The sequence below is a fragment of the Lepisosteus platostomus genome, chromosome 16, assembly GCF_059453375.1.
Source record: "Lepisosteus platostomus isolate fLepPlt1 chromosome 16, fLepPlt1.hap1, whole genome shotgun sequence".
Lineage (NCBI taxonomy): Eukaryota > Metazoa > Chordata > Actinopteri > Semionotiformes > Lepisosteidae > Lepisosteus > Lepisosteus platostomus.
Genome location: NC_142626.1, coordinates 1150806 through 1169329, shown reverse-complemented (window position 1 = coordinate 1169329; position 18524 = coordinate 1150806). Strand labels below are relative to the sequence as shown.

At 60.5% G+C, this 18524-nt stretch overlaps 2 protein-coding genes across 4 annotated transcripts; both read right to left on the bottom strand.

Moving 5' to 3' along the window:
• Window positions 1-269: 269 nt before the first annotated feature.
• Window positions 270-8355, bottom strand: sstr1b (somatostatin receptor 1b). Of its 3 annotated transcripts, none has more exons than XM_088609419.1 (3): window positions 7882-8280; window positions 5139-5225; window positions 270-4753 (listed from the first exon to the last, which is right to left on the bottom strand). In XM_088609419.1, the coding sequence occupies exon 3, from the start codon at window positions 4584-4586 to the stop codon at window positions 3492-3494; it is 1095 nt and encodes a 364-aa protein (XP_088465545.1). In that variant the 5' UTR covers window positions 4587-4753; window positions 5139-5225; window positions 7882-8280; the 3' UTR covers window positions 270-3491. The 3 variants fall into 3 exon arrangements, with proteins under 3 accessions (XP_088465545.1, XP_088465544.1, XP_088465546.1); XM_088609418.1 differs by having other exon boundaries at window positions 270-4775; window positions 5157-5225; XM_088609420.1 differs by lacking the exons at window positions 270-4753; window positions 5139-5225 and adding an exon at window positions 5276-6978 and having other exon boundaries at window positions 7882-8355.
• A 6645-nt stretch (window positions 8356-15000) lies between these two features.
• znf16l (zinc finger protein 16 like) lies at window positions 15001-18382 on the bottom strand. The gene is made up of 3 exons (XM_088608601.1): window positions 17550-18382; window positions 16681-16872; window positions 15001-16208 (listed from the first exon to the last, which is right to left on the bottom strand). Exons 1-3 carry the CDS (start codon window positions 18349-18351, stop codon window positions 15577-15579), a joined length of 1626 nt encoding a protein of 541 aa, XP_088464727.1. The 5' UTR covers window positions 18352-18382; the 3' UTR covers window positions 15001-15576.
• Window positions 18383-18524: the final 142 nt, after the last annotated feature.

Below are 18524 nucleotides of genomic sequence, written 5' to 3'. Positions count from 1 at the left end.
TCAGCGGGGGTGTATATGCAGGTGAGATTCTCAAAACAATTCAAAACTCAGCTGGCAGCTGGTGCAGAGACCCCGGGCCAGGAGTAACACTAGACAGGGCCCTGTCTGCCGTGAACCGTCTGCAGTTCAAAGCATCGACTGCCATTGTCATCTCACATCACAGGCACACACAGCGTGAGGCCCTTAGAGCTCGGTGGTGGGATGGATCTGTTTTTCCTTTCTAAGCCGTTAATGCCAAAGATCACAACACAAGTGCATGGGAGAGGGGCTGGTTGCAATTTGCGAGTTTTATTAGGAAAATACACATCAACGTACTGTATCTATAGGATAACATCTAGACAGCTTTGTTACACATACAATTCCTGCATCGGTCACAGCGCGCCGCAAGGGGGAGAAGATGGCACTCTGACAGCCTGGTGTGAGCTGGCCTCTTGGCTCACCGCCTCCTGGGAGACACAGAGGTCAGGGTGCTCCTGGCGTTCCTCGTTTCCGGGTCTCGCCACGTCAGCTGCTGCAGGCCAGGGTGGCTGTCCGAAGTCCACAGCCCTCGCCTGCCGGAGTCCACATGGGTGACAAGCTGTCCAGCCAGGCTGTTGGAGGTGATACCCTGGTTTCTCTCGAGACACAGCTGGGTGAGATCCTGCAGTCAGGACTTGAGGCACCACTTTACACAGAGGGTGGTGGGAGTGTGGAACAAGCTGCCCAGTTGTGTTGCTGAAGCTAGCACCCTGGCTCCTTTCAAGACACAGCTGGATGAGATCCTCCAATCAGGACAGGAGGCTTTACTTTACACAGAGGGTGGTGGGAGTGTGGAACAAGCTGCCCAGCCATATTGTTAAAGCTGAAGATCAATTGGCTAGTAGACAAAAGAAACTCCATGATGTCCTTAAACAACTCCCCTGCTGTTATGTAATTACTACGCTCCCCTGCTCTGAAGGCTTGTAGCCGCGCGGGTAATTAGGGGTGTAATCACTCTGTGGTTTGCCATAACATCGTTAGCTTTTTGCTTCACTTCAGGTGGAAACCTGGGATCGTTTTCTTTATTTACAGATCGTTCCAGGATATATCTTGGGACATTGTATCCTTGCACGATAGAGGATGGAAAAAAAGAGGTCAACAGCTCATGCAGTAAGTAATGATTCTTGAATGTCAGTGAAGCATGTTCTTATGTCCCTGTTCTCCAGCTGTTTTTTTTTTTTTTCGGGATTGCAGGATTGCTTTTTAAATCTGGATCCTCCTGGATTTGACCTGCCTGGGGACTGGTCAGCCTTAATCACCACTGTACTGTGCTTTTACCCCGATCTCACTGGGCTCTACTGCGCTGTACTGTGCTTTTACCCTGATCTCACTGGGCTCTACTGCGCTGTACTGTCCTTTTTACCCCAATCTCACTGGGCTCTACTGTGCTGTACTGTGCTTTTACCCCGATCTCACTGGGCTCTACTGCGCTGTACTGTGCTTTTACCCTGATCTCACTGGGCTTTACTGCACTGTACTGTGCTTTTACCCTGATCTCACTGGGCTTTACTGCGCTGTACTGTGCTTTTACCCCGATCTCACTGGGCTCTACTGCGCTGTACTGTGCTTTTACCCTGATCTCACTGGGCTTTACTGCACTGTACTGTGCTTTTACCCTGATCTCACTGGGCTCTACTGTGTTGTACTGTGCTTTTACCCTGATCTCACTGGGCTCTACTGCGCTGTACTGTGCTTTTACCCTGATCTCACTGGGCTCTACTGCGCTGTACTGTCCTTTTTACCCCAATCTCACTGGGCTCTACTGCGCTGTACTGTCCTTTTACCCTGATCTCACTGGGCTCTACTGCGCTGGACTGTGCTTTTACCCTGATCTCACTGGGCTCTACTGCGCTGTACTGTCCTTTTACCCTGATCTCACTGGGCTCTACTGCGCTGTACTGTCCTTTTACCCTGATCTCACTGGGCTCTACTGCGCTGTACTGTCCTTTTACCCTGATCTCACTGGGCTTTACTGCGCTGTTCTGTGCTTTTACCCTGATCTCACTGGGCTTTACTGCGCTGTTCTGTGCTTTTACCCCGATCTCACTGGGCTCTACTGCGCTGGACTGTGCTTTTACCCCGATCTCACTGGGCTCTACTGTGCTGTACTGTGCTTTTACCCTGATCTCACTGGGCTCTACTGCGCTGTACTGTGCTTTTACCCTGATCTCACTGGGCTCTACTGCGCTGTACTGTCCTTTTACCCTGATCTCACTGGGCTCTACTGCGCTGTACTGTCCTTTTACCCTGATCTCACTGGGCTCTACTGCGCTGTACTGTCCTTTTACCCTGGTCTCACTGGGCTCTACTGCGCTGTACTGTGCTTTTACCCTGATCTCACTGGGCTCTACTGCGCTGTACTGTGCTTTTACCCTGATCTCACTGGGCTCTACTGCGCTGTACTGTCCTTTTACCCTGATCTCACTGGGCTCTACTGCGCTGTACTGTCCTTTTACCCTGATCTCACTGGGCTCTACTGCGCTGTACTGTCCTTTTACCCTGATCTCACTGGGCTTTACTGCGCTGTTCTGTGCTTTTACCCTGATCTCACTGGGCTTTACTGCGCTGTTCTGTGCTTTTACCCCGATCTCACTGGGCTCTACTGCGCTGGACTGTGCTTTTACCCCGATCTCACTGGGCTCTACTGTGCTGTACTGTGCTTTTACCCTGATCTCACTGGGCTCTACTGCGCTGTACTGTGCTTTTACCCTGATCTCACTGGGCTCTACTGCGCTGTACTGTGCTTTTACCCTGATCTCGCTGGGCTCTACTGCGCTGTACTGTGCTTTTACCCCGATCTCACTGGGCTCTACTGCGCTGTACTGTGCTTTTACCCTGATCTCACTGGGCTCTACTGCGCTGTACTGTGCTTTTACCCTGATCTCACTGGGCTTTACTGCGCTGTACTGTGCTTTTACCCTGATCTCACTGGGCTCTACTGCGCTGGTCTGTGCTTTTACCCTGATCTCACTGGGCTTTACTGCGCTGTACTGTGCTTTTACCCTGATCTCACTGGGCTTTACTGCGCTGTACTGTCCTTTTACCCTGATCTCACTGGGCTCTACTGCGCTGTACTGTGCTTTTACCCTGATCTCACTGGGCTTTACTGCGCTGTACTGTCCTTTTACCCTGATCTCACTGGGCTCTACTGCACTTGATTTTTTCGTTGGCAAAACTTTCAAATTCTTTCAAGCAACCGGTAAAAGGCAGGACCACGGACACGGACAGCTTCAGGATGAAAGTTGCCCTTTGAGGTGCTGAGAAATATTCACCCCCCACCACCACCACCATCCCTGTGCCGTGCCCACTCTCCCTCAGAGTGGGGCGGCTGTTTCTTGCCCCGGTATGGAAAAGATCTGCGTGATTTCAGAGCTGCCCAAGCCGCCAGCAAAAAAAAAACAAAACACAAATTTTGGCGAGCTAAGGTCCGGGCCTGGCGGCGTCCTTCCAACCCCCCGGGAGGGAGGCGCTGCTCAGAGGGTGGTGGTGCGCGAGTTGCAGGTGCCGTTGTGGTAGACCATCTCCGAGGCCAGCGGCTCCTTGGGGGACGCCCGGGGCCCGCAGGGGACCGGCCGGCGCAGCGCCACGGCGCAGTAGTCCACCTGCTCGGCGTCCAGCCGGCTGTCCATCCAGCGCAGGCACACCAGGCGCTGGAAGGAGCGGCGGAAGTTGTCGGAGACGAAGCCGTAGAGGATGGGGTTGGCGCCGCTGTTGGCGTAGCTGAGGACCACGAAGAGCTGGTTGACCACGGGGTCCGGCGGCCGGCGGAAGACGCTGAGCAGCTGGGCGACGTAGAAGGGCAGCCAGCAGGCCACGAAGACGGTCACCACCAGCAGCACCATGCGGGTGATCTTCTTCTCCGAGCGGCGCCGCTGCAGCCAGCCGGCCCGCAGCGCCACTGCCCGCATCTTGGCCACGATCAGGCAGTAGCACAGGCAGATGGCCGCCACGGGCAGCAGGAAGCCCAGCAGGAAGGTGTACACCACGAAGGCCTCCGACCAGGACGGCTCGGGCCACAGGAAGTTGCACTCCACCCCGCCGTCGCCCCGCGGCACGGTGCCGGCGAAGACGATGATGGGCAGGATGACCACCAGCGAGAGCGCCCACACGCAGACGTTGATGGCCTTGGCCACGGTGGGCCGGCGGTAGCGGGCGGCACGGATGGGGTGGGCCACAGCGATGTAGCGGTCCACGCTCAGCACCGTCAGGCAGAAGACGCTGGTGAACATGTTGATGCCGTCCACGCTGAGCACCAGCCTGCAGGCCAGCGCGCCGAAGGGCCAGCGGCGCAGGGCGGCCGCCGTGGCCAGGAAGGGCACGCTCAGCATGAAGAGCTCGTCCGCGATGGCCAGGTTCAGGATGTAGATGTTGGTGGCCGTCTTCATCTTGGCGTACTTGAGGATGACGTAGATGACCATGGCGTTGCCCGTCAGCCCCACGCAGCACACCAGGGCGTAGATGGAGGGGATGACGATCTTGCTCACGTCCTGCTCCGGCTCCCCGTAGCCCAGGGAGGCGTTGAACGGGGGGTCCGAGGGGGGCTCCGCCGTCCCGTTGCCCGCCGCCATCCCTGCCCTTCGGGGGACGCCCCGGCCCCGGTGCTCAGTCAGCGCCTGCGCGAATCGCCCGGCATCCTCCTCCGAAACGGCACCGAAGATCTGCGAGCGCTGCTCTCCCGGGGGGGGGCTCGATCCAGCCTGGACCGGGCCCGGGAGGCGTGCTTCAGGTGTGGCCTCTGCCGAAGTCCAGTCCAGGCGCTGTGGGATTAGAGCAGGTCCGGGTGAGTCCGCACAGCTCGACGCAGGAGCCCCAGGTTTATATCACAAGCTCGAGGAGGGCACCCTGGCAGAGATCACACATGCCTCTGATAACGCAGGCACAACAGAAGGCACAGGTGATGTTTGGCACAGGTGTGTCTAATGACCATTGACACCGTAGGCACAGGCAGCACAGGTGTCTGTAAAGACTCAGGCAGAACAGATGGCGCAGGTGGCACAGGTGTGTCTAATGACCATTGACACAGGTGACACAGGTGTGTCTAACGATACAGACAGAACAGATGGCGCAGGTGACACAGGTGTGTCTAATGATACAGACAGAACAGATGGTACAGGTGGCACAGGCGGCACAAGTCCGACCTCTGTGCGTCTCTCTCTCCTGCTCTGCGGAGAGTCTGGCCGTAGGGCTGGGTTCCTGGCGCGCCGATCCTAAAGGACAAAGAGAAGAGCAGAGGTCAAGCACCCTGTCTGCTCGGAGATGGTTTCCGTGAGATAGGACTGGACGTCTCCAGGGCCTGGGGGGTGGCACAGTAGAATTCAATCTGGGACCGAGTTCTGTTTTGATTCGCACGCGTGCGCTTGAGGGCTCCGGTCAGCGATCGGTTAAAGACGCTGAGTGACTCAAAACGACTCCCAGGCGTTGGGACAGCAGACGACGCCGCCAGGGGGCTGTGAGCTCCAGTAAGTGGGCATTCTCGCAGGCGGGCACGCCAGGCCCTGAGACTCTCGATCAAAGACGAGCGCACAGCCCTGCAGGGACTGCAGGCAGCAAGACGGAGGCAGCAAGCGATGTGTAATACAGTCCTACAGACACAGCAGACGCACATATTCATTTCAACCGTAGTTTAGAGGTTTACACAACGGATATATTAGTCATTCATTCGGGGCTGCTTTTGTCCCAAGCTACTGGTTTTCCTGCTCATTTATCCAGATATGCATCTTCCCGAAGCAGTCCAGGTGAAATACCTGGTCTTAACGGTACTGCAGCTGTGCCCCCCCACCTCGGATTTGAACCTGCAACCTCCCAGTTCCGAATCTGGAGCCCTGACTTGCCTCCGATACAGATATAGTGCCTCACGCTGCAAGGAGGGGCTGTCCAGCCCACGGATTTTCCCACAGGCGGCCTGGTAACGGACAGATTGGGATGAGACTGACTCGGATTGGATTGAGAGATCCTTGGGGGGGGGCGGAATTTTCCCTGGGAATGCGAGCCGACCGGCGGCGATCCGGCCCCTCTGAGAACACGGAGCAGGGGCCGACACACGGGCAGGGAGAGGAGCCGGGCGTGGAGAGCCGTGTGGGAACTGCGCTGGGACGAGGGGGGAGCGGGAAGACACCAGGACAGGGGGGAGGCCGGGGGAAAGACGTCCATCAGGAAACACAAAGGGACAGCAGAGTACACATCAACAGCCAGACAGAGGGCCAGCGTGTGGGCTGGAGCTGTAGATCTTGACAGAGAAACAGAGACGGGGAGAGACGGAGACGGGCAGAGAAACAGGGGGAGACGGAGACGGGCAGAGAGACAGGGAGAGAAACAGAGACAGGGAGAGACGGGGACGGGCAGAGAGACAGGGAGAGACGGAGACAGGGAGAGATGGAGACGGGCAGAGAGACAGGGAGAGACGGAGACAGGCAGAGAGACAGGGAGCCGTGGAAACAGAGACAGGGGGAGACGGAGACGGGCAGAGAGACAGGGAGAGAAACAGAGACAGGGAGAGACGGAGACGGGCAGAGGGACAGGGAGAGAAACAGAGACGGGGAGAGACGGAGACGGGCAGAGAAACAGGGGGAGACGGAGACGGGCAGAGGGACAGGGAGAGAAACAGAGACAGGGAGAGACGGAGACGGGCAGAGAGACGTTCATTGATCTGTAAGCAAACTTCACACAATAAAATCGATCCCCGGCGCAATTCCTGGTGGGAGCTGGAGTCCCAGGCCAGGGGGATATTTCCGGCGCTACCCCGCACGGCGACGACCAACCCGGATGGCCCCCCCCCAAGCCTCCCACACGGCCCCCCAGGTGGTACCCCTCTTTTTTTCGCGGCAGGAGCGGCTCGGGGGCGGGCGATAGGCGGTGAACCGGCGCGGGGACGCGCGCGGGCGGACGGACGGACAGACGGACTCCCTCTGTACCTACCCCCCCCCCCGGCGGCGTCCCTGAAGCGGCGGGGGCAGCCCTCCGCTGCGGGTGGCGGCCGGGATCCCAGAGGAGCGGAGGAAGAGAGGGAGGAAGGGAGACGCAGGTCAGGCGGCTGAACGGACCGCAACCGGCGAAGCTGCTCTGCTGAGCCACGGCGACGCAGCTCGTCCACAATTCCCGAAGGAGGAGAGGGTGCGTGTGTGTGTGTGTGTGTGCGTGTGTGTGTGTGTGTGTGGTCGGGGGGGGGGGGGGGGGGGCGTGCAGGGGCAGGCTCCTCCTCTTTGAGGGGTGCAGCCCCCCGTGGCTCGCAGCGCGCGCGCTAGGGTTGGGCGCCCACGGGCGACAGAGGAGGAGACGGAGCAGCCGGCCCGGGTCCGAGAGGCACAGGAGGCTGACTGGGTGGTGGTGGTGGTGGTGGGGGGGGGGTGATCGATAACGGTCCCTCTCGCCTCGGGGACCCGGATCCGAGTTCCGCAGCTCCTGAGGAGACTGACGTACCGGAGACGAGCGGTCCCAGCCCCCCGTGTGTTTCAGGACCGCCCCGCCGGGCAGCGGGATCAGCCGGCGGGCAGGGCGGGTCTGACCGCCCCCCGCTCCCGGACAGCCCGGCCCTGGAGGAGCAGCAGGTGTCGGGCTCGGAGGGGCTCCCTCTCCCCCTCTCCCCCTCTCTCTCTCTCCCTTCCCTGCGTCCTGCTCCTCTGCTACGTGAGAGCCGGCCGGGGAGCGCTCCAGCAGCCCCTCTCTCTGAGGGGTTCGCGATGCTGGGCCCCGGTTCGCCTCCCCCCGGGCGTCTGGCGTGGATCTGCGATCGTCTTGTCGCGGACGGGAGAGCCTCTCTCCTGCTGTCTGAGGCGGCGGCGGCGGCGGCGGAGGCGGCGCTGCCCCCCCCGCCGACCCCCCCACCCACCGGGCTGAGCCCCGACCCCCCCCCGCAGGCCCCAATACCTCTCCGGCCAGCGGCTCCTGACGGGACAGATCCACGCCGATCCGCCCGGCCGGCGTGTCGAGGAATGGACGCCTCGCGCCGCCGCGAGGACCGTGTGTCTGTCTGTGTGTGTGTGTGTGTGCGCGCGCGCGTGCGTGCGTGCGTGTGTGTGTGTGTGTGAGCTCTGCGGCGACGGCTCAAGAAAATGCTACCCATCTGCTCGAGAGCGGGGGTAAAAAAACAGAACAGGAGAAAAAGAAACGGGCCATTTCTCCCGTTTCTCTCCGATTAATCCCCGCTTCTCTTCTCCCGCTGTGTTCCTGCACGAGAAGGGTCTTTATGGATCGAGAAAGGCGCTATATCGTCCCCTAGAATCGTGAGGGGGGGTCTTGAATTCTCAGCTCTCCGAATAGCCGCAGAAAGGGGGATTTTCTCCCGCCTTGACGAGCTCATGGGCTGAAGGGAGTTGACACGGCTTTCCTGGACACGTCCTGGCTCTGACGGAATGTCGTGACGTCATGACACGGCCGTTCGGCACCTGAGTCCACAAACCAGGCGTTTGACAGCGTCATCACGTCACATCCTTCTCAGTCACCACTCATCCAGCTCAGGGCCGGGGCGTATCCTGGACAACACCAGGCGCAGGGCGGGGTACACCCCTGCCGGGACGCCAGTCCATCGCAGGGCACACACACTCACACAATCACACACACACAAACACACACTCACACACACACCCCTGGACAGAACGCCAGTCCATCGCAGGGCGCACACACACACCCCTGGACAGAACGCCAGTCCATCGCAGGGCACACACACACACACACACACACACACACACACACCCCCGGACAGAACGCCAGTCCATCTCAGGGCACACACACACACCCCTGGACAGAACAACAGTCCATCGCAGGGCACACACACACACCCCTGGACAGAACAACAGTCCATCGCAGGGCACACACACACCCCTGGACAGAACAACAGTCCATCGCAGGGCACACACACACCCACACACCCCTGGACGGGACGCCAGTCCATCGCAGGGCACACACACACACTCACACACACACACACACCCGGACAGGCCGCCAGTCCATCGCAGGGCACACACACACTCACACACACACACTCACACTCACACACACACACACACCCCCCTGGACGGGACGCCAGTCCATCGTAGGGCACACACACACACACAAACACACACACTCGCACCACTGTCAGTTTTCCCAGAAGCCAATGAGCCCACCAGCATTTGAGTGTGGGAGGAGAGTGGAGCACCCAGAGGAAACACAGACAAACCCAGGGAGAACATGCAAACTCCCCACGGACAGTACACTTGGATGTGAACCCAGTGCCCCGGCACTGCCGCGCCCCTCCTGGGCAATCTCTCGTAGCCGGCACGGGGACAGACTGGTGCTCCACGCCGCCCCACCCAGACCCCCCCGGCTCTGCTTGAAGAGCTCCGCGACTCCGCGCTAATCCGCTTGAATCCGGGGGGTCCTGACCTGCGCCGTGCCCGGAATTACCCGCAGATTTCCCAAGTGGATCTGGGCTCAGAGCTGGGACCTGTCTCTAATCTGCCGGAAAGCCGACAGCTCTTCACAATACAACACACCCCCCTCCCACCCCAAACTGGAAACTGCTTTGTATGCAAGTACTGATTACAGATCTGTGTTTATATATTCCATATCTTTATTCAAGCTCCTGTAATTCTTTATCTTGGGCGATTTGCCTGGCTTGTCTAAGTCAGCTGAACGCTGGGGGGCTCAGGCAGCCCCCCCCCCCCGTGGCTGGGGACAGGGGACAGACACTCGTCCCTCTTTCACACGCAGAGATAAGGCACCTCCGAGTGTTGGCAGAGTAGAGAAAGGTGATCGATTTTTTTGCCCTCTCTCGTCCTTTGCGCGTTTGCTGGGGTGTGTGTGTGTGTGTGTGTGCGTGCAGCTCAGACTGTAATGTGTTCAGTTCCCTCTGCACGCGTTCGGTTAGTAAAATGTTCGGCTCACCCAATGTGTTCAGTTCACTCTGTGCATGTTCAGTTAATAAGGTGTTCTTGCTTACTCAGTGTGTTCACTTTGGGTTGGTAAAGTGGTCAGTTTACCCAGCGTGTTCAGTTCATCCCATGAAGTGTCCGCGTGCCATCAGTGCAGATCGGAACCTGGGAACAGGAACATTAGTCACCCCTTTATACCAAGGGAGGTTGGGGTCTGCGACAAGCTAACCAGCCCCATCGGTGAAGCCCGTCCCCGGTCTTCTCTCAAGAAGCAGCTGGATTTTTTTACACAAAGGGGGGTGGGGGTGTGGAACAGCATGGCTTTCTTCCAGTGAGGTCCTCCAGTCGCTGGGGTGTGGGTCAGGGGACAGGTTCGAGGAAAGGGGGATGGGGGACGGGGGTGGGGGGGGTTCAGGATTTCAGAAAGGCAGGAGCTGCTCTCCGCAGTGCCGGGTTTCTGGACTTGAGCAGTTTCCCTGGCAACAGGAAGGAAGTGTGCGCGGAATGCACAAAGGCTCCTGAAGCACACGTCAGGTGCAGAAGGCCGTTACAGCAACCCATCCACACCCTCCCCACACACACACACACACACACACACACACACACACACACACACACACACCTCCCCACACACACACACACCCTCCCCACACACACACACACACACACACACACACACACACCCTCCCCACACACACACACACACCCTCCCCACACACACACACACCCTCCCCACACCCCCACACCCTCCCCACACACACACACACACCCTCCCCACACACACACACACACCCCCACACCCTCCCCACGCGCACACACACACACACACACACACACACACACCCTCCCCACACACACACACACACACACACACACACCCTCCCCACACACACACACACACACACACACACACACACACACACACACACACACACACACACCCTCCCCACACACACACACACCCTCCCCACACACACACACACACACACACACACACACACACCCTCCCCACACACACACACACACCCTCCCCACACACACACACACCCTCCCCACACCCCCACACCCTCCCCACACACACACACACACCCTCCCCACACACACACACACACCCCCACACCCTCCCCACGCGCACACACACACACACACACACACACACACACCCTCCCCACACACACACACACACACACACACACACACCCTCCCCACACACACACACACCCTCCCCACACACACACACACCCACACCCTCCCAACACACACACACACACACCCTCCACACACACACACACACACCCTCCCCACACACACACACACACCCCCACACCCTCCCCACGCGCACACACACACCCTCCCCACACGCACTCACACACACACACCCCCACACCCTCTCCACCCGCACACACACACCCTCCCCACACACACACACACACCCACACCCTCCCCACACACACACGCACACACACACACCCCCACACCCTCTCCACCCGCACACACCCACACCCTCCCCACACACACACGCACACACACACACCCTCCCCACACACACACACCCTCCCCACACGCACTCACACACACCCCCACACCCTCTCCACCCACAAACACACACCCTCCCCACACACACACACACCCACACCCTCCCCACACACACACACACACCCTCCCCACACACACACGCACGCACACACACACACCCTCCCCACACACACACACACGCACGCACACACACACACCCTCCCCACACACACACACACACGCACGCACACACACACACACACGCACACACACACACGCACACACACACAGCTGCTGGAGATAATTGGCCCCAGGCTGGTTACAGGCCCTGTGTCCCCCTGCTGCTCGGCCCGGCGGTGCAGATCGGGACTGTGGCACAGCTGGCAGCGTGTTGTGCCTGGCTCAGCCCGAGAGGTGATTAACGTGCGAACTGCCAGTACGACACAGAGCCCCCCGCTGTATCCACACGCTGATCTGAGGCTCACTGACAACACATTATTACAGGTACTCGCAGACCGAGAGAGGAGGACAGTGATTAATACAGCGCAGTACAGCCCAGTGAGAGCAGGGTAAAAGCACAGTATAGCGCAGTAGAGCCCAGTGAGATCAGGGTAAAAGCACAGTACAGCGCAGTAGAGCCCAGTGAGATCAGGGTAAAAGCACAGTACAGCGCAGTAGAGCCCAGTGAGATCAGGGTAAAAGCACAGTACAGCGCAGTAGAGCCCAGTGAGATCAGGGTAAAAGCACAGTACAGCGCAGCAGAGCCCAGTGAGATCAGGGTAAAAGCACAGTACAGCGCAGTAGAGCCCAGTGAGATCAGGGTAAAAGCACAGTACAGCGCAGTAGAGCCCAGTGAGATCAGGGTAAAAGCACAGTACAACGCAGTAGAACCCAGCGAGATCAGGGTAAAAGCACAGTACAGCGCAGTAGAGCCCAGTGAGATCAGGGTAAAAGCACAGTACAGCGCAGTACAGCCCAGTGAGATCGGGGTAAAAGCACAGTACAGCGCAGTACAGCCCAGTGAGATCAGGGTAAAAGCACAGTACAGCGCAGCAGAGCCCAGTGAGATCAGGGTAAAAGCACAGTACAGTGCAGTAAAGCCCAGTAAGATCAGCGTAAAAGCACGGTACAGTACAGCTCAGTAGAGCCCAGTGAGATCAAGGTAAAAGCACAGTACAGTGCAGTAAAGCCCAGTGAGATCAGGGTAAAAGCACAGTACAGTGCAGTAAAGCCCAGCGAGATCAGGGTAAAAGCCTAATAAAATCCATATGGGGACACAACTATGATAGTGAGTCCGTCTCTAGATCACGTTCTTAAAGAAAAGTCTGGAGGTGAGAAAAAGGGATCGTGGGTTTGTTTTCTCTGGTAATCATTGCACTCTGACTCTGCCATGGTTCTGAATATCCCCCCCCGCCCAGGGTGAAAAAGATCGATTGGGCGGGGGGGGGCAGTCCCACATTCCCACAGGCACCAGATTCCACACATTCTCACTCCCGGACCAATTATCCAACCACGGCCCTCTCCCTTCACTATTTAAAGTTCCCTCACACACCAACCCGTGCTCAGTATCGAGAAGTCTCCTGTGGTATTCTCTTGTGTGTTTCCAACCTTTCTGACTGATCTCCTGGTTCCTAACCTTTGCTCCTGCCTTTTGACCATGCTCCTTGGATTGTGTTTTTCTTGGGATTTTCCCTGGTGACTGGACTCATTGCTTCCCCGATCGGCCAAGCCCCCTGGATTACGTGTTTCGGACTGTCCCTGTGCTACTCCACATTCTGCAGGACACATGGTAAAGCAGAAGGATCCTCCCCTTCTACTGATCGGTTCCCTGACGGAAGGCATTAGCAAAACATGTCAATCGATCCCTACGAGAATTCATCACCCAAGCCATTCTGTGAATCTCCTCTTCCACGATGTGGCTCAGCAGCTTGCTCCACACTCCCGCCACCCTTAGTGTAAAGAAGCGCCTCCTGTCCTTACTGAAGGATCTCAGCCCGTGTTTTCTTGGAAGAACCCAGGGTATCGGGCCCCAGCAACGGGGCTGGGCAGCTTGCTCCACTCTCCCACCACCCTCTGTGTAAAGAAGCGCCTCCTGTCCCGGGTTTTAGATGTTTCTGCTTGTGTACCCCTGTCTCGGGTTTCGGGGTGGGTGCTGGGTTGCCCCTTTGTCGCTGGTCAAAGCTCCGGCTTACCGTTTGTGAGCTGGGACCGGATTCAGGGAGGAGGGTGGAGCAGCTGGGGTAGGTTATCCTGCCACAGATCCCGTCTGCACACAATGGGCTGGATCTGGGAGATGGGGGTGGGGGGGGGCAGGCAGGAAGGGAGGAGGGTGATTGGGGGGCCTGTTGGAGGCTCTCACCCCCCCCCCGACACGCGCCTGAGCTCCAGCCTCCAGTGAGGATGTGGTGCTGGTTAAGGGAGGCGGTTGCCATGGCGACGGGAGGCGAGGAGCCGGAGCGCTCCAGTCCGTCGCCGAGCATCGCCGCCTCTGTGCGCTGTGCGCCCCCCTCCTGTCTTGGCGGGGGGGGGGATCGATGCAAGACGTGTCCCCCGAGCGGCGCCGGTATCGAGAGGGCAGTGCCGCAGTGCCAGCGCAGCTCGTCTGTCGTGGTCCTCTGGGTCCGGCCAGAGCGCGGCGGCCTGCAGAGGCGCCAGACACTCGGACCCGCCTCCGCGTCCAGCCGAGCGGGGCAGGCCCGCCGTGAACGAGGCAGGGAGGAGGGGGCGCCCTCGGATGGTCCCCCCCCCTTGCCCATGTGTCGCTCGCTCGCTGCCCCGCTGGGATCGGCCTCTGGACTGCTCCGCTGCTGGAGACGAGCTCCCCCGGGCGCAGTGGGATCATGCTCCTGGGATCAGCCTGGGAGAGCGAGCGCGTTGCTCCGGTGCCCAGCTGCCCGAGCCCTGTCCTTTTGGCTTGTGTGGTCCGGGGAATACCAGGGACAACCTGGACGCGCTCATCGCCACAGGGGGAAAGTGGGCGGGGTTGTGAGGCAAAAAGGCCACACTATATATGCCAGGGGTGTCCAGTCCGCGTCCAGGTGCAGACACAACGCCCCTCCTGGCCCGGAACTGGACACCCCTGCTGCAGACACACTGACCCCTCCTGGCCCAGGACTGGACACCCCCGCTGCAGACACACTGACCCCTCCTGGACCAGGACTGGACACCCCCGCTGCAGACACAGCGCCCCCTCCTGGCCCAGGACTGGACATGTAGATTAGGCGTAGTGTATGTGTACAGAATACACATGTATATCTATATATCTGTGGGGACTCTGACCTGTGATAAACAACTGGTGCTTGGGGCCAGTTTCAGACCTAGGTCCTGTCTGTGTGGAGTCTGCATGATCTCGCCATGTTCAGTCCAAAGACACGTGGGCGAGCTAATTGGGTGCGAGTGTGCGTGTCCCTCTGTGTGCCCTGTGATGGGCCGGTGTCCCGTCCAGAGTGTCCTCGCTGGGATAGGCTCCAGCTCCCCAGGGACCCCGGACTGGACGCAGAGGTGAGAGAACGGATGGTCTCCAACACCTCATCGTCATGAAATCCTAATGGTCATTAAACCCAAGCTCGACCCGGATCGGCATCGGAGCAGAAAGCGAACTCGACAGGAGAGATGAGCGTTTTATTTCAGAACAGATTTATTGTCGGGATCTCTCTGCCTCCCTCTCTCCAGCCCCTGACCCCCGGGGGAGACGCACGGATCTGCCCCGGCGGCTGTCGCCCGCAGCCCACTGGCTTCGGAGCGGTAAACTTCCGGTCGGAATCCCGTCCTCCTCTCTGACCCCGCGGTGTCCCGGGATCCCTGGGGCTGCTTCCACGCCGCCCGCAGTCCAGAAGGACGTCCGTCCGGCTCGGCCCGGCAGCTCCGCGCCAACCGGCCCCCCCCGGCCCCCGCCTGCAGCGCCACGTCACGCCCACTGGGTGGCAGCGCCGCCCAGGGCTCGACTCGGGAAGGAGAGGGGTTTGAAAGGGCCCGGGAGGGGCCGACGTCCCTGCGGCGGGTGGGTGGGGTGTACCCCGCCTTGCGCCGCTGTCGCTCGTCTGGGCCGGGCGTGGCCACTCCCCCCCGCCCCCCGCTACCCCGGATCAGAAGAGGAAGCCGGTTCAGAGGGCGGGCGGGCCGGAGGGCGAGAGGGTTCGCATCGAGGGGCTGGCAGGGGGATCGGACGTCTCCTCTCCTGGGTGCCCCCCCCGGCTCAGCTGGCGGGGGTGCAGCGGTGGCTCTTGTAGGTGCCCAGGTGGCGGAAGCGGCGCTGGCAGCGCGCGCACTGGTAGGGCGTGGCGCCGCTGTGGATGCGCTGGTGGGTGTAGAGGTTGCCCAGCTCCTTGAAGCGCCGGCCGCAGTCCGGGCACTGGTAGGGGCTCTCGCCCGTGTGGACCCGCTGGTGCCGCTTCAGGCCCGACAGCACCGGGAAGCCCTTGCCGCACTCGGGGCAGGCGAAGGGGCTCTCGGCGCCGCTGTGGCCCAGCCGGTGGCTCTTCAGCTGGGCCGCGTGCCGGAAGCGCCCCCCACACTCCCCGCAGGCGAACGGCTTCTCGCCCGTGTGGATGCGCTGGTGCTGGCGCAAGTTGCCCAGGTAGTTGAACCGCCGGCCGCAGTCCGGGCACTCGTACCCGCCGCCGGCCCTCCTCTCCGCCCGCCCCCCCTCGCCCGCCGGCGGGGGGCGGCGGTGGGCCGGGCTCGGGGCCGGCGCCGCGGGCGGGGCCCGGCCGGCGGCTTCGCCGTCCCCCTGGTGCGCCGCCTTCAGGTGCTCCCCCAGGAACGCGGCGCTGGGACAGAAGGTTCCGCAGAAGGGGCAGAGGCAGGCCTCGGCTTGGGCCCGCGGGCCTGGAGACACAGAGGGAGAGAGAGATGAGGGGGATGTTCGGGAAGAGCCAGCGCCAAGGTCTCTCTCTGGGAAGGACGGGAACGGAGCCGGAACCACAATTTAATTTCTGGTCCGCCCGCCCAGTCCAGAGTCACCAGCTGGGTGGGGGGAGGAGGAACGAGATGCTCGTCCCTCTGCGCCAGCCTGCCACCAGGGGGCGCTGTTAGCCCACGTGAACCCATCCCACCTGATAGCCCATGGGTGAATTCCTCACCGTGGGGAATCCCACCCATGGCTGGCTCGAACCCGTGACCCGAGACCCCAGCTTGTTTTGCTGGCGGAGGTCCCCCAGCCCGGGAGACCCAGTCCCCAGCTTTGGAGTGACATCAGAGCGACCAGGACCGGTTCTGGGGGCGATCTTCCCGGGTCGCGCCGTACGGAGCTCGGCTCATTCCCCGGGACAGAGCTTGACCCCTGTCGCCGGCCCCTCACCTGGCCCGCCTCCGTCCAGACACTCCACTCCCTCCGGAGCCTGGATGGGAACTCCGTCCCCCGCGGATCCGAGGGCCCCCCAGGTCTGCTCCGCGGGGCCGCCGGCGGGGGCTGGGGGGGCGTCACTGGGGGGCCCCTCGTCCCCGGGATCACTGGGCGCCGGTCCCATGTCACTCTTGAACAGCTGCACACCTGGGGGCGACACACAGAGGGACTCCTTACACCCCTCGAAACACTGCACAGTGGGGTGTCAAACACGCCCCCTGCAGGGCAGCGCCAGGGGGTGCAGGTTCAGATCCGGGGTGCGCCCAGGCACCCCCGATGTTTCTGCTCACATCCTACAGCAGTGCCTCCTCACTGCTCTGTCTGGCCTCGGGATCCCTAGCGAGCGTATCTGACTGTTAGTCAATACTGATCCCACGGATTGGCGGCTCATAACGGAATCTTAACAGTAATGAACCAGCGTCAGATCTGAAACACTGTCTGTGCGGGAATGTGCATTTATTCTAGAAATGGATCCAATCCTGACTTCGACTGTCACCTGGCTGCAGGTACCTAGCTGAGCTGCCTGGCGACAGTCACCTGGCTGCAGGTACCTAGCTGAGCTGCCTGGCGACAGTCACCTGGCTGCAGGTACCTAGGTGACTTGCCTGGCGACAGTCACCTGGCTGCAGGTACCTAGGTGACTTGCCTGGCGACAGTCACCTGGCTGCAGGTACCTAGCTGAGTTGCCTGGCGACAGTCACCTGGCTGCAGGTACCTAGCTGAGCTGCCTGGCGACAGTCACCTGGCTGCAGGTACCTAGGTGACTTGCCTGGCGACAGTTACCTGGCTGCAGGTACCTAGCTGAGCTGCCTGGCGACAGTTACCTGGCTGCAGGTACCTAGGTGAGTTGCCTGGCGACAGATCTCCAGCAGAGTCCGGACCATGGTACCGGTCCAGCAGCTTCCCGTGTGAAGGCAGGAGGGTGAACAGCTCCTCCGAGACGGGGCCGCCCTCCACAGCTCCCCCTCCGGGCTGCTCCTCCAGGCCGGGCTCGGCCCACAGCGGGGGCGGGGAGCTCGGAACCCGCTCCTTGTCGGTGCCGGAGGGGGCGGCTCCGCCGCACCAGGCGCCGCTCTTGCTGCGGGCGTTCTTGTCCTTCATGAGGTAGTCGCAGATGGCGTTGACCTTCTCCTTTTTAATTTCGGGGGCGCCCGCTTTCAGCTTCCTGAGGTCCCCGGGCCTGATGGCCGGCTGCCCGGCCGGGGGGGGTCTGGCGCCCAGCGCGGCCGGTCCCCGTGCGGGGACCGACACCGGCCCCGGACCCGCCGTCTCCAGCCGGGCCCGGAGCACCTCGATCTCTGCGGTTTTGTCCTGCAGCTCCAGCCTTAAAACGCGGATCCTGGCGCTCACCACCCTCCGGATCTGGCGCAAGGCGGCGTCCAGCGCCCAGGAGATGCTCCTGCCCAGGTGATCGGCGATCTCGGACACCGACACCTGCAGCTCCGGCTCGGCGCCCAGGTCGGCGAAGTCGTCGTCGCTCTGGCCCGCGGAGTCCATGAACACCTTCTTCAGGTCCGGCGGCTCGGCAACGGCGGAGAAGAAACGACTCCTTTTTCGGCTCATCGCGGCTCTTTGTAAGTCCCCGTTGCTGCGGCTGGTTGTGTTGACAGCTCTTTGAAGCACCATCGAGTTTCAGCCTAGAGCGATTACCCACAGCGCCACCTGCCGCTGGACTCCGCCACTGACGCTCTGTGTTTCCGACACGCTGTCCTCAAAAACAGATTGTCCGCTTTTTTTTATATAATAAAGCAACAGGTAAAGGGTTATGAACTGCCGAAAAGAAAAGAGAGGGGCAACGT